At 45.5% G+C, this 15,873-nt stretch overlaps 2 protein-coding genes across 7 annotated transcripts in view; both read right to left on the bottom strand.

Annotated features, from left to right (window-relative positions):
• kif3a (kinesin family member 3A) overlaps nt 1–2,567 on the bottom strand; it is a 33,772-nt gene extending 31,205 nt beyond the window's left edge. For 3 of the 6 annotated variants that reach the window (XM_036969701.1, XM_036969702.1, XM_036969703.1), the window contains exons 1-4: nt 2,130–2,300; nt 1,454–1,736; nt 931–1,075; nt 557–641 (exon numbers count right to left, since the gene is read on the bottom strand). In XM_036969701.1, the coding sequence (XP_036825596.1) occupies nt 557–641; nt 931–1,075; nt 1,454–1,736; nt 2,130–2,189 (573 nt within the window). In that variant the 5' untranslated portion in view covers nt 2,190–2,300. Of the gene's footprint in view, nt 1–556; nt 642–930; nt 1,076–1,453; nt 1,737–2,129; nt 2,301–2,385 lie in introns of those variants that run through there. The other 3 variants (XM_036969704.1, XM_036969705.1, XM_036969706.1) reach the window with 3 other exon arrangements.
• A 221-nt stretch (nt 2,568–2,788) lies between these two features.
• On the bottom strand, nt 2,789–14,503 carry LOC118946054 (E3 ubiquitin-protein ligase SH3RF3-like). The gene is made up of 7 exons (XM_036970269.1): nt 14,442–14,503; nt 10,439–10,563; nt 8,080–8,250; nt 7,084–7,370; nt 6,274–6,752; nt 5,722–6,032; nt 2,789–3,792 (listed from the first exon to the last, which is right to left on the bottom strand). Exons 2-7 carry the CDS (start codon nt 10,549–10,551, stop codon nt 3,612–3,614), a joined length of 1,542 nt encoding a protein of 513 aa, XP_036826164.1. The 5' UTR covers nt 10,552–10,563; nt 14,442–14,503; the 3' UTR covers nt 2,789–3,611.
• Between the last annotated feature and the right edge of the window lie 1,370 nt (nt 14,504–15,873).

The following is a 15,873-nucleotide window of genomic DNA, read 5'->3' as shown; positions in this document are numbered from 1 at the left end:
GCAATGACATGAGTTAGGAGCAGGCAATACTCTTTAATTCCTATTTTACATTCATATCTTAAGTTCCCCCCTTGGGAACCAACAACGTTATCATGCTCATCTGTATTAGAAACTAAGAAGTGAATTATGAGAGGTTAAAATCGTCTATAGTTCCCATAACAGAGAACATCCCACAGTCATGTGCCATGTCCTGTTGTCTCCTTTCAGGAACAAACGACATTGATGTATTATTGACAAACCAATGGAGATTAGCTATGATAAGGAAATCATCTTCAGTTCCCTTTCTGGGCCCCTTAGTGTGATGTAATGTCCTGTTCTGTCCTTCACGGAACCAACAACGTTATCATACTCCACTTTATCATTTGGTCACTGTGGTCGTCAAATCAAATCCAACCAATAAACTACTACCTAGCGCCAGGGTTTAGTGCCTTGTATTCTTGTATGGTTAATCTAATGAATGATCAGAATTATGGGTCATGTTCTTCATTTCTACAGCATTGTCATACGGCTACTTCTTGCTAAATGAATTCTGAGAAGCATGTCATATCCTCTTTACCTCTAGCCTCTGCATCTGGTCCTTCCCCAGCAGGTCCCTCACTTCTTCATTGTAAATCTCCAGATAAGAGACGCGAACTAGGAACCTGCGGTTGACAGGAAAGCTACTTATTTCAGATCAACCTTCAACTGAGAGACAGTGAGCAACAAGCATGTCAAAAACAGTGCCGGTCTTTTTTTTCTTATATGCCTAAGAATGTTCTGTTTACATTGACTCCAACCAGTGTCTTAACCAGAGTTGCGTGATTGAGGCATTTTGCTCTCCTAGGGGCTGAAAGGAATAAGTCAAGTCAGTCTTATCATGTTGCATCAAACAATTGCCAATAAACTAGTATTGTTTCATTGTTTTTGCCTGGTTGTGTTAAATGCCCTTACCGGGTGTCGCCCTCTGCTTTGGCGATGTGGCCGAACACATGAGCAAAGGAGTTGGGGATTATTCCTCGGAGCTCTGGCACTGCCCTCACTCCCTCCATGGTGAACGTCTTTCCTGTCCCTGTCTGTCCGTACGCGAAGATGGTCCCTGGAGTAAACACAGGGTCAGTATTAAAACACTAAGGAGGCGATTCCCCAGCCAGATTGAGCCTAGTCCTGGACTAAAAAGAATCCATGGAGAATATCTACTAGGCTTAATCTGTGGTGGATGAAACAGAAACACTCCTAATCTGAATACACACTGACAGCACACATCACTACAACTGAATGGAGGCTATCACTTATAAACAATGGGGGGGGGGGGGCTATGCTGAAAAGGTATTCACAAAAGCCATCTGATAATAGGCCTGTCATTGTCAGTCAGTCAACACATGCAGCTGTGTTGTTTTACATGGCGTGTCAGCATCAGCAAATAGGAAAAAGCGTTTCCATCATTCAGATCATTTCAAATCCTCTCTCCATTTACCATTGTAACCCTCCAATACTGAGTCTATGATGGGGCGGGCTGTCAGATTGTAAACGTCCAGCTGTTTGCTGTCCGGTCCGAACACCGTGTCAAATGTGAAGGTCTTGGGGGGTTCGTGGGTGGTCTCTAATTTGTTGACGGTTATGGTCCCTCGGTTCTCATCCACACTGACGGCCTGCTTGTGGCCCATACTCCTCTCCTTCTGGTTCAGCGGGCGACATCGCACAACCACTTTGACGCTGTCCATGACCTCCGGCTTGTCAGATTTGTCCATCTTGTTGCTCTGCACGGGAGGGAAATAACTATTCATGATGCCAGCCACCTAGTAGCTTACGTGATGTCAGAGCCGATGGCTCAGCATGATGTCATGTAATGCAATATGAAAACACTGCTCATAGCGAACGTTATTAACCTCACCACAGCAAAGGAAGAGATCAAACTGGCTGACTAACTTGTCTCAATGAATTCAGTTAGCAAGCTAACATTACAGTACAGCTAACGTTAGCAAAGACAGTTAGTTAGGTAGCAAATTAACTGTCAAGATAGTTGAAACATCTAGTCGCTAGTTCAATGGATGACCAATCAATACGTGCTGGCACGTAGCTAGTTAGTTAGCTGGCTCGCTATACTGCAATGTATTGCATGCAAGGAAGCTAATGTTAGCATGTTAACTAACCAGCTGCAGCATCGCTATGCACAACGAATAACACAACTTGGCTGGAAGAGCTTGTTGCATCCTAGTTTTAACGTGGCTACATCTATATCAAATATAAAGACACTGGTCTAAAAACAGATTGAAAATAGCTAATGCTAACTCATCCAAAACGAAGCTAACTATAGCAAGGTAAGGTAGTTAGCATCACATCAGAAAAAAGAAGGGAGGACCCCTCTGAAAAACACAAATACAGAGAAATACAAAAGAGTCCACTTACCGGCATTTTAAGACTTCAGTTTTGATTATAAAATCATATGAGACAAAAGCAAACGTGTTTTGATGGAAGTTTTTATCTTATCAAAATGATTTAGATGCCAATACTGTGCCCATTTTCTCCGATGCTGATAACGTTTGTTGTCACGTCTGGACACATTGAATCTGCGGCTGCGCAGTAAAATGATGGGGGGCAATAGCTTGGTAGTGTACAGTTAAGGACAGTGGAGATGGCATAGCTATAAGTGGAGGCAAAAGGCCTGGCTCACTATGTTTGTCTTAGTGAACAACGTCACAGTTTTGTATTCACCTAAAATGTGAGTAAGAAAGAGTAAGATGAAAAACAGAACAGGAGAACACGATCCATGCAACAGCCAAAAAAAACGAGTCTTTTTGCTATAATGTGTCATAAATTATTTATTTTCAGCACTCAAAGAGCAGAGAAGGAGAATCCCTTAGAGGACATGTGTGTCTCTTATCAGAAAAGTCTGATACATAACATGGGTGTGCAGTTATTCAGCAAAATCATGTTGAGAATGTAACAAACACATGCTATAGTTGACGAAAGCATTGTTTATTACCACTATATGATCATCACTTAATATACATTTAGCCTCTGGTAAAAGCACTGTTGTTGTTTTTCAAATCTAGACTCTGCGGGCTTTGCAAAGGCACTGACCAGTGTGTCCTTTAGCTCTTGAATAAAGAAAACACTCAATCTTTATGCAAAACATTGGTCTGAGGTGGTTTTGTGCAACGGATTGGTAAAAATAACTGTATGCAGTAGATCTATGTGCAACTCATGCTTCTGCACATCAACATATACACAAATATATCTCAGAACCTTATAATTATCTGTCTACAGTTTAAAACAGGTCCAAGGAATCTCAAGGGGGAAACTTGTTTCCCTTTGCATTTTGGTCACTATATGGCAGTAATATAATATATTATTTTCAACACACATAAAAATACACACGCACACTCTTCCACAGATTTGGCATCTCGTTTGGCAGTGTCAACAGGTGGAGATCCATAGAAATAGAATTTCTAGAATGGACATTCCTTTTCAAGTCAACGTCACGTGATGGGGTGGGCCGGCGGCCATATTGAGTGTACCCATGAGTGTATGAGTTGCACATCAAATTGTCGCGTTCTAAGGAGCTTCCCCCATTCTAGTCATTCTATTTCTATGTGAAAAACACACCTATAATAACTAAACACTACAGGCCGTCAACTGAACCGGTCTAGGAACTGTAGAACACTGCTATGGAAGAGGCCCGTGTGGCCACTGCTCTCCTGGGTGAGCAGAACCCGTCCGTCAGGCCGATGTCTATGAAGCAGGACAGGCTCACCCTGCATCAGGCTCATTTCTGACTCTGTCTGGGCCTGGTAGGACATCGCTACTCTGTGTCTGAGGGGGGATAGAGAAAGGGGAATGAGTGGAATAGAGAAAGAGATTGTCTATCTAACACAAAACATAAACTCAGCACCCTGTCTTTCAAAGATAATTCATAAAAATCTAAATAACTTCACAGATATTCATTGTAAAGGGTTTAAACACTGTTTCCCATGCTTGTTCAATGAAACATAACCAACTAATGAACATGCACCTGTGGAACGGTCCTTAAGACACTAACAGCTTACAGAAGGTAGACAATTAAGGTCACAGTTATGAAAACTTAGGACACTAAAGAGGCCTTTCTACTGGCTCTTAAATACACCAAAAGAAAGATGCCCAGGGTCCCTGCTCATCTGCGTGAACGTGCCTTAGGCATGCTGCAAGGAGGCATGAGGACTGCAGATGTGGCCAGGGCAATAAATTGCAATAAACTGTGAGACTTCTAAGACAGCTCTACATTGAGACAGGATGGACAGCTGATCGTCCTCGCAGTGGCAAACCACGTGAAACAACACCTGCACAGGATCGGTACATCCGAACATCACACCTGCAGGACAGGTACAGGATGGCAACAACAACTGCCTGAGTTACACCAGGAACGCACAATCCCTCCATCAGTGCTCAGACTGTCCACAATAGGCTGACAGAGACTGGACTGAGGGCTTGTAGGCCTGTTGTAAGGCAGTTCCTCACCAAACATCACTGGCAACAACGTTGCCTATGGGCACAAACCCACCATCGCTGGACCAGACAGAACTCTTCACTGACGAGACGCGGTTTTGTATCACCAGGGGTGATGGTTGGATTCGAGTTTATTGTCGTAGGAATGAGCGTTACATCGAGGCCTGCACTCTGGAGCGGGATTGATTTGGAGGTGGAGGGTCCTTCATGGTCTGGGTCGGTGTGTCACAGCGTCATCGAACTGAGCTTGTTGTCATTGCAGGCAATCTCAACGCTGTACGTTCATCCTGACATGACCCTGCTGCATGACAATGCCACCAGCCATACTGCTCATTCTTTGCGTGATTTCCTGCAAGACAGGAATGTCAGCGTTCTGTCATGGCCAGCGAAGAGCCCAGATCTCAATCCCATTGAGCACATCTGGGACCTGTTGGATCGGAGGGTGAGGGCTAGGGCCATTTCCCCCAGAAATGTCCGGGAACTTGCAGGTGCCTTTGTGGAAGAGTGGGGTAACATCTCACAGCAAGAACCGGCAAATCTGGTGCAGTCCATGAAGAGGAGATGCACTGCAGTACTTAATGCAGCTGGTGGCCACACCAGATACTGACTGTTACTTTGATGTTGACCCCCCTTTGTTCAGGGACACATTGTTCAATTTCTGTTAGTCACATGTCTGTGGAACTTGTTCAGTTTATGTATCAGTTGTTGAATCTTGTTATGTTCATACAAATATTTACACGTTTGATGAAAATAAACACAGTTTTTTTTACCTTTATTTAACTGGGCAAGTCAGTTAATAACATATTTTTATTTACAATGACAGCCTAGGAACAGTGGGTTAACTGCCTTGTTCAGGGGCAGAACAACAGATTTAAAATACAAATATTTTTTTTTTAACCCTGTCAGCTCAGGGATTTGATCTTGCAACCTTTCGGTTACAAAACCAACGCTCTAACCACTAGGCCCACTGCAGCCCCAAAAAAAGAACTGTCCTCCCACTGTAGTTGACAGTAAGAGGACGTTTCTTTTTTTTTCTGAGATTGTTTGCCATTTAGCAGACGCTTTTATTCAAAAAGACTTATAGTCAAGCATATATTTTACGTATGGAGTGGCCCCAGCGGGAATGGAATTCACTACCCTTGTGATGCAAGTGAGCCACAGAGGACCACCATCACATACAGAATACAGAAATCCTACTTCCTGAAGCCAGACACTAAGCAGGCCAGTTTGTGAAAAAGGAGGTGCTGGTTCCTCTCCTACCTGCTAGGGCTGCTGGACTGCATGGACGCAGATGGTGCTGATGATGATAATGAAGAGGTAGGTTTCTGATTGGAAGTCAAAGCATCAGAGGGGTTTGTCTCCAGACCTTTCCTAAGAACAGGAGCCTTGCCTTCTTTCAGGATGATCCCAGGCCCATCTCGCCCCAGTGTGAGTGATGGAGCCCAGACCTCCAGGGGAGGTGGACCAGGCCGGGTACTGGCGGGGGGCTGGCTACCCGAGGGCAGGGAGGTGGTCCTGGGCCGTGGTGCAGGGGAATCAGGCTGGGTCAGGAACCGCACTGACTTGGTGGGCTGAGAGATAAAAACACACAAACAATGTTGCCATTATGATACAGTAGTGGAATAGGAATAAAGATGATTGATGCTGGATATAGCAGACAGTGGTAGTCAGCATGTACTACGTGAATGAGATCATGGCTAGAGAGAATTTCAAAATAAATAAAAACAAAATAGACGTCAAAGTAGACATGAAAGCAGTCAACTATCCCTCTAAGCTACTTAATAAGATCTAGAAGGCAGGTGTGCGTGTTACCTTCTCTGTGTTGTTCTTGAGGGCGTCTGGTCTCACTAGGATAGAGTGTATGGAGTGCTGACCATTCGATGCTGCTTGCCTTGTCTCCAACACCTGCCTATCAAACACCTCTCTGGCAGCCGTGTCCCTGTGCTTCATAGATCTACCACTAGGGGGCGCTTGACCTTCAGACATCCAGGCCAGAGATCTGTAGTGATTGGGCAGGATGCTCATGTGTTGTTTCTTCCTGAGCAGAGCAGGGGAGAAGCCAGGGCCCTGGATGTGGCTAAAGTTCTGGCTGTGAGATTGGGACTGAGAATGGGGCTGAAGACCTGAGGTGGCGGTGGTAGTGTGGGGGTAGTGGTTACTGCACTGGGACGAGCTCTGGGACGAGCTCTGGGACGAGCTCTGGGATGAGCTCTGACTGTGGGTCTGGGATTGAAGGGCTGAGCTGGATGAGATGGTGGTGTGGGGGTAGTGTTTTCCCCGCTGAGATGAGCCTGAGAGGACATGAAACATACTTTGAAGTCACTCAAAATGGATCCTTGTCAAATCAACGCAATGTAATTTCCACTGCCCTGTTCTGGGTTCCACATTGTGCGATCTGACATATCAACTAGAATAGACAGGTTTACTATCTCTGACTGGTCAATACTGAATAGAGAAGCCTTCTTTCCAGGTTTAATATTTCTGACTGGTCAATACTGCATAATGTTAGGATAATAACCAACCAACATTGTTGAGACTAAGAATACAGCACTAAGGAACTGTGGAACCACCCAACACCTGAAAATTGAACTTTGTAGAGTTACAAACTTCTTTCACTCTTACCTCTGTGTGAACGATGGAAGACCCTCCTCACTGTGTCCCATCCCTCCGAGCTCACCCCATGCAGGGATTGTCTGGTGGCGCCGCCTGATGATATCATAGGCAGCGTGGCCATGGAAACAGACTGCTGCGGAACCCGTTGTCCAGTAGAGTAACTAGTGCCATCTGAGTTGACCCTGTCGAGAGCTAGAACCACCGCTGGCGTTTTGGAGGAGGAGGAGGTTCTTCCTCCAGAGACTGTACCAGGGCCTGCTGTCACTGCCTTGGAATCCAAGAGCCTGGCAGAGGTTCTGTGTTAGGCAGGGAATAAATAGATATACAGTAGGTGTCAAAATCAATTACTTGGGTGTCCATGACACAAATGAAAGTCAAAAAAGATGGAACCAATGTAGGAAAGTAGTGTCACTGATCTGATGAGCCCCACATCAGCTAACAGAAAGGCTGATCCCTCTGATAACTTTAACCACAGCATTACAATCCAAATATCAATTGCCACTCGTTTCTCATGGTCTGCGTAATGAAACCGGTAGAAATGGCTCTCCCGCTTACCTGAGGACAGGTGTGACGTAGTTGCCAGGCAGGATGCCCACTTACCTGAGAACAGGTGTGACATAGTTGCCGGGCAGAATGCCCACTTACCTGAGGACAGGTGTGACGTAGTTGCCGGGCAGGATGCCCACTTACCTGAGGACAGGTGTGACGTAGTTGCCGGGCAGGATGCCCACTTACTTGAGGACAGGTGTGACGTAGTTGCCGGGCAGAATGCCCACTTACCTGAGGACAGGTGTGACGTAGTTGCCGGGCAGAATGCCCACTTACCTGAGGACAGGTGTGACGTAGTTGCCAGGGAGGATGCCCACTTACCTGAGGACAGGTGTGACGTAGTTGCCGGGCAGAATGCCCACTTACCTGAGGACAGGTGTGACGTAGTTGCCGGGCAGGATGCCCACATACCTGAGGACAGGTGTGACGTAGTTGCCGGGCAGAATGCCCACTTACCTGAGGACAGGTGTAACGTAGTTGCCGGGGAGGATGCCCACTTTGCCCGTCCGTAGAGAGAGGCCTCGGAGCCAGCCCTCCTTAAACTTCCCATACACCCCCACCATCTCCCCCTTCCTCAGCTCCAGTTCCTCAGAACGACGGGGCTTGTAGGAGTACAGAGCAGCACACCTGAAGAACGGATTACATGTTAGGTTACAACAATCTCACATACAGAGCATTTGGAAAGTATTCAGACCCCTTCTCTTTTTCAAAATGTTGTTATGTTACAGCCTTATTCTAGAATGGATTCAATTATATTTTTTCCTCATCAATCTACACACAATACCCCATAATGACATCACAATACCCCATAATGACATCACAATACCCCATAATGACATCACAATACCCTATAATGACAAATTATATGCACATTTATTAAAAATGAAAAACAGAATTACCTTATTTACATAACTATTCAGACTCTTTGCTATGAGACTCCAAATTGAGCTCAGGGGTATACTGTTTCCATTGATCATCCTTGAGATGTTTCTACAACTTGATTGGAGTCCACCTGTGGTGAATTCAATTGATTGGACATGCTTTGGAAAGGCACACGCCTGTCTATACAATGTCCCACAGTTGACAGTGCATGTCAGAGCAAAAACCAAGCCATGAGGTCGAAGGAATTGTCCATAGAGCTCAGAGACAGGATGTTTTTCAGCAGCAGGGACTGGGAGGATTGAGGGAAAGATGAACAGAGCAAAGTACAGAGAGATCCTTGATGAAAACCTGCTCCAGAGCGCTCACAAAGGTTCAACTTCCAACAGGACAACAACCCTAAGCACACAGCCAAGACAACGCAGGAGTGGCTTTGGGACATGTCCTTGAGTGGCCCAGCTAGAACCTGGACTTGAACCCGATCTAACAACTCTGGAGAGACCTTCAAATAACTGTGCAATAACGCTCCCCGTCCAAACTGACAGAGCTTGAGAGGATCTGCAGAGAAGAATGGGAGAAACTCTCCAAATACAGGTGTGCCAAGCTTGAGGCAAAAATGTATAAACAACTATTTTTGCTTTGTCATTATGGGGTATTGCGATGTCGTTATGGGGTATTGTGATGACATTATGGGGTATTGAGATGTCATTATGGGGTATTGAGATGTCATTATGGGGTATTGAGATGTCATTATGGGGTATTGTGATGTCATTATGGGGTATTGTGATGTCATTGTGTGGTATTGTGATGTCATTGTGTGGTATTGTGATGTCATTGTGTGGTATTGTGATGTCATTATGGGGTATTGTGATGTCATTATGGGGTATTGTGATGTCATTATGGGGTATTGTGATTTCATTATGGGGTATTGTGTGTAGATTGATAAGCAAAAAAAAATGTAATCAATTTTAGAATAAGGCTGTAACCTAACAAAATGTGGAAAAAGTCAAGGGGTCTGAATACTTTCCAAAGTCACTGTAGATACAGACACACTGTAAGGAAGTCACTGTAGATACAGACACACTGTAAGGAAGTCACTGTAGATACAGACACACTAAGGAAGTCACTGTAGATACAGACACACTAAGGAAGTCACTGTAGACACAGACACACTAAGGAAGTCACTGTAGATACAGACACACTGTAAGGAAGTCACTGTAGACACAGACACACTATAAGGAAGTCACTGTATAGATGACACATTCCATATCTAATGTTTGAAATGACCTTTCCTTATGATTTCTAGTGTTGAACCAGTGTCACACTACTCCATTCTGGTGTTACTACTCTGGTTATTACTACTGTGTTCCTGCAGTGTTGCTCCAAGGCTACAGCTGTTACTAGTCCTGTGTTTGTCCAGTGTTTGTCCAGTGTTTGTCCAGTGTCAGTCCAGTGTTTGTCCAGTGTTTGTCCAGTGTTTGTCCAGTGTTAGTCCAGTGTTAGTCCAGTGTTAGTCCAGTGTTTGTCCAGTGTTTGTCCAGTGTTTGTCCAGTGTCTGTCCAGTGTTTGTCCAGTGTTTGTCCAGTGTTAGTCCAGTGTTTGTCCAGTGTTAGTCCAGTGTTTGTCCAGTGTTAGTCCAGTGTTTGTCCAGTGTTTGTCCAGTGTTAGTCCAGTGTTTGTCCAGTGTTTGTCCAGTGTTAGTCCAGTGTTTGTCCAGTGTTAGTCCAGTGTTTGTCCAGTGTTAGTCCAGTGTTTGTCCAGTGTTAGTCCAGTGTCTGTCCAGTGTCAGTCCAGTGTTCAAAAGCTGATGGAATTGCTAGGCGGCGAACTGCTTGGTATCAGCGGAGGTTGTTACTACCATTTTACTACTGTATTACTCCATAGTTACTACAATGTTACTACTACGTTACTCTAATGTTTCTCCAGTTTTACTCACACACTGATGGACAGCTGCTGAGTGGAAGACTGTTTGGTGTCGGCCGAGGTGGAGGGGGTCTGGGGGTTGATCAGAGCCATGGTGATGGTGGGAGGAGCTTCACCACTACTCATCTTCCTCTCGCCCTATAGAAACAGAGGAGGAAGACCAGGATGTAAATATGTATACTGCCATAGTGTTCTTCCTCTCACTCTATATAGAGAAAAAGAGGAAGAATTCAAACAGTAAAGTCGGAGAAGATATCATGTAAACTGACAGAGGACGACTAAGATGCCCTCATATTAAATGTGGAAAAGGGCATTTATGAGGTATAAAGGAGAAATAAAGCAGACTTTAAAGCAGGACTGCTAGAAAGAGAACCTGGGAGAGACAGGAAACAGGAAACGGGAAGATGGACAGACATAAACCTGTATGATTTTAAAAAGAAGGATAGGAATGCAAGTCATTGAATTTAGTCACTCTTTGACAGCATCCCTTTTGATTTACACAAACAATGACATGGCATGTTTGACAGAACATTCAGGAGATAAAGGTGAACCATACCCCACCATTTTTTATTTATTTATATTTATTTATTTAACCTTTATTTAACCAGGTAGGCCAGTTGAGAACAAGTTCTCATTTACAACTGCGACCTGGCCAAGATAAAGCAAAGCAGTGCGACAAAAACAACAACAGAGTTACACATAAACAAACGCACAGTCAATAACACAATAGAAAAATCTATGTACAGTGTGTGCAAATGTAGAAGAGTAGGGAGGTAAGGCAATAAATAGGCCACAGAGGTGAAATAATTACAATTTAGAATTAACGCTAGAGTGATAGATGTGCAGATGATGATGTGCAAGTAGAGATACTGGGGTGAAAAAGATCAAGAGGATAAATAACAATATGGGGATGAGGTAGTTGGGTGGGCGATTTACAGATTGGCTGTGTACAGGTACAGTGATCGGTAAGCTACTTTGACAGCTGATGCTTAAAGTTAGAGAGGGAGAATAAAGACTCCAGCTTCAGTGATTTTTGCAATTCGTTCCAGTTATTGGCAGCAGAGAACTGGAAGGAAAGCGGCCAAAGGAAGTGTTGGCTTTGGGGATGACAAGTGAGATATAATATGTGGACAACTACAAATACCTACGTGTAACCCTCCAAAGTCCACTCCTCCTTTGGCCGCCTTTCCTTCCAGTTCTCTGCTGCCAATGACTGGAAGAAATTGCAAAAATCACTGAAGCTGGAGATGCATATCTCCCTCACTAACTTTAAGCATCAGCTGTCAGAGCAGTTTACCGATCATTGCACCTGTACATAGCCCATCTGTAAATAGCCCACCCAACTACCTCATCCCCATATTGTTTTTGTTTTTTTCTTCTCCCCAGTATCTCTACTTGCACATTCATCTTCTGCACATCTATCATTCCAGTGTTTAATTGCTAAATTGTCATTATTTCTTCACTATGGCCTATTTATTGCTTTACCTCCCTAATCTTAAATACATTTGAACACACTGTATATAGAGTTTTCTATTGTGTTATTGACTGTACATTTGTTTATTCCATGTGTAACTCTGTGTTGTTGTTTGTGTCGCACTGCTTTGCTTTATTCTTGGCCAGGTCGCAGTTGTAAATGAGAACTTGTTCTCAACTGGCCTACCTGGTTAAATAAAGGTGTTCTCAACTGGCCTACCTGGTTAAATAAAGGTGTTCTCAACTAGCCTACCTGGTTAAATAAAGGTGTTCTCAACTGGCCTACCTGGTTAAATAAAGGTGTTCTCAACTAGCCTACCTGGTTAAATAAAGGTGTTCTCAACTAGCCTACCTGGTTAAATAAAGGTGTTCTCAACTAGCCTACCTGGTTAAATAATGGTGAATTAATAAAAATATTTAAAGAAATTCAAGAGCATGTTGTGTGTCAACCGATTGCGGGTCCAACACAAAAACCTTAGATGACGTACAATAGGGTCAACAAATGTGAATGCTGCAGTGCTTTGAGCTTCACCTCGCCATCGGTCAGTGTGACAGTGGATAATTAAAGTGTATTCAAGAAAGTTATGTTCAGGCCAACTGTAGGCTAATGTGTTAGTAGTTGTGTCATTCTGCCAATCCAATATCAAAGGCTGTTTTAATCATAAAAACAAATTAACACATTTTCAATCAAAACGATTATATTAATGACAAATGGCAACAGGTAGTGGTCAAAATTCCGAAACAATAGAATAGACGTGTGGGTGTGTGTTCATTTGTTTTGCACAAATAGGCCTGCATATTTTTTTTTATGAAGAAAAATCTATTAAGAATTATGCCTTTTTAAATTTGTACAGAGAAAACAAGAAATCTAGATGTATGTTGTGAATCGTCCAAACCTCTGAAAAAAAATGTAGATACTACTTTTAGGCCATTTCGCCCAGCCCTACTCACAATGCCCTATTACTCCTCCTCCCTCTACCCTCCTCCTCCCCCCCTCCCTCTCTTCTCTCCCCTCCCCTCCTCCTCCTCCCTCTCCTCTCCTGTTGCTCTCCTCCTCCTTGTCCTCTCCTCCTCCTCCCTGTCCTCTCTCACTTCTCTCCCTCTCCTCTCCTGTTGCTCTCCTCCTCCTTGTCCTCTCCTCCTCCTCCCTGTCCTCTCTCACTTCTCTCCCTCTCCTCTCTTGTTGCTCTCCTCCTCCTCCCTGTCCTCTCTCACTTCTCTCCCTCTCCTCCTCCTCCTTGTCCTCTCCTCCTCCCTGTCCTCTCTCTCTTCTCTCCCTCTCCTCCTCCTCCCTGTCTTCTCTCTTCTCTCCCTCTACCCTCCTCCTCCTCCCTCTACCCTCCCCCTCCCTCTCCCTCTCTTCTCTCCCCTCTCCTCCTCCTCCTCCCTGTCCTCTCTCTTCTCTCCCTCTCCCCTCCTCCTCCTCCCTCTCCTCTTCCTTCCTCTCCTCTCCTCCTCCTCCCTGTCCTCTCTCTCTCTTCTCTCCACTCCTCCTCCTCCCTCTCCTCTCCTCTCCTCTTCCTCCTTGTCCTCTCTCTCTCTTATCTTCTCCTCCTCCACCTCCTCCACCTCCTCCTCCTGTTGTAATGGTTTGTGGTTAACAGTGTAGTCATTCTGTAAACACTACATAGTGGTGTTCCAGACCCAGGCTATTAGCATCACACCTCTAGAAACACTACATAGTGGTGTTCCAGACCCAGGCTATTAGCATCACACCTCTAGAAACACGACATAGTGGTGTTCCAGACCCAGGCTATTAGCATCACACCTCTAGAAACACGACATAGTGGTGTTCCAGACCCAGGCTATTAGCATCACACCTCTAGAAACACGACATAGTGGTGTTCCAGACCCAGGCTATTAGCATCACACCTCTAGAAACACTACATAGTGGTGTTCCAGACCCAGGCTATTAGCATCACACCTCTAGAAACACTACATAGTGGTGTTCCAGACCCAGGCTATTAGCATCACACCTCTAGAAACACAGCCTAGCAGGGTGTTCCTACTGTCTCTCCACTTGGTATAATCTCATACCATCTCCAGCAACATAACAAGTCAACTGTTAGCCGCAGGTATCTTCTTAGCAACTGTTAAACTGTTAGTGACTGTTAGCACAGATCTGTTTGTTTGTGCTTCATACGCCAACACCTCTTCCTTTGGTTGTCATCCCAAACATGACTGGCACTCACACAAATCAGATCTGGCAAAGAAACAGGTCAATGAATATACCGTTCTCCACAGACAGCCTCATAGCATTTTATAGCCGTTGTTGACATGTTGGTAATGTTGGCTCTCTGATTATGAAGCCCGTACTGTATAACATTAACGTTAAATAAACAGCAATGTTAAAGATTGTTTTACTTCCTATAATACCACCATCAACATCATGACATCACAACAATAGTGCTGAAGTGGGAAGAAAACACGCAACATCAACAACCTCCTTCTGTTTAGCTGGGTGGGAGGGAAGGAAGGAAGGAAGGGCATGCAGGACTAGGCTTGTCTGCTATTATTGGCACAGCAATGTGAAGGAGTATTACCTGCTCAGTGAAGAGGAAGGAGCTCTCAGGCAGATCAGAGAGGGAGGGAGAGAGAGATGAGAGCGGGAGGGAGAGAAAGAGGGAAATAAAGAGAGAGAGGGAGATCAGGAACGAGAGAGAAAGAGAGGGAGAGAGGAGAGCGATGAGAGCAGGAGAGAGAGAAAGAGGGAAATAAAGAGAGAGAGGGAGATCTGGAATGAGAGAGAAAGAGAGGGAGAGAGGAGAGAGATGAGAGTGAGAGGGAGAGAGGAGAGAGATGAGAGCGGGAGGGAGAGAGGAGAGAGATGAGAGGTTTTGTTATATAACTGACTACAGTGACTCACAATCGTCATCATGTGAGGGATCAACACAGCGGGGTGCTCTGGACCCTCCTCCTCTTTCTATTCCTCCTATGAGGGATCAACACAGAGGGGGGCTCTGGACCCTCCTCCTCTTTATATTCCTCCTATGAGGGATCAACACAGAGGGGTGCTCTGGACCCTCCTCCTCTTTCTACTCCTCCTATGAGGGATCAACACAGAGGGGTGCTCTGGACCCTCCCCCTCCTCCTCCTCCTCTTTCTATTCCTCCTATGAGGGATCAACACAGAGGGGTGCTCTGGACCCTCCCCCTCCTCCTCCTCTTTCTACTCCTCCTATGAGGGATCAACAGAGAGATAGAGGGGTGCTCTGGACCCTCCCCCTCCTCCTCCTCTTTCTATTCCTCCTATGAGGGATCAACAGAGAGACAGAGGGGTGCTCTGGACCCTCCCCCTCCTCCTCCTCTTTCTATTCCTCCTATGAGGGATCAACAGAGAGACAGAGGGGTGCTCTGGACCCTCCCCCTCCTCTTCCTCTTTCTACTCCTCCTATGAGGGATCAACAGAGAGATAGAGGGGTGCTCTGGACCCTCCCCCTCCTCCTCCTCTTTCTATTCCTCCTATGAGGGATCAACAGAGAGACAGAGGGGTGATCTGGACCCTCCCCCTCCTCCTCTTCTTTCTATTCCTCCTATGAGGGATCAACAGAGAGACAGAGGGGTGCTCTGGACCCGCCCCCTCCTCTTCCTCTTTCTACTCCTCCTATGAGGGATCAACAGAGAGACAGAGGGGTGCTCTGGACCCTCCCCCTCCTCTTCCTCTTTCTACTCCTCCTATGAGGGATCAACAGAGAGACAGAGGGGTGCTCTGGACCCTCCCCCTCCTCCTCCTCTTTCTATTCCTCCTATGAGGGATCAACAGAGAGACAGAGGGTGCTCTGGACCCTCCCCCTCCTCTTTCTACTCCTTCTATGAGGGATCAACAGAGAGACAGAGGGGTGCTCTGGACCCTCCCCCTCCTCCTCCTCTTTCTATTCCTCCTATGAGGGATCAACAGAGAGACAGAGGGGTGCTCTGGACCCTCCTCCTCCTCCTTCTCTCCCTCTCTGACATGTATAACTGCAGGGCAGAGCAG

This window comes from Oncorhynchus mykiss, chromosome 31 (genome assembly GCF_013265735.2).
Source record: "Oncorhynchus mykiss isolate Arlee chromosome 31, USDA_OmykA_1.1, whole genome shotgun sequence".
Lineage (NCBI taxonomy): Eukaryota > Metazoa > Chordata > Actinopteri > Salmoniformes > Salmonidae > Oncorhynchus > Oncorhynchus mykiss.
Note: the sequence above shows the minus strand (reverse complement) of the source record. Positions and strands in the feature narration are given on the sequence as shown.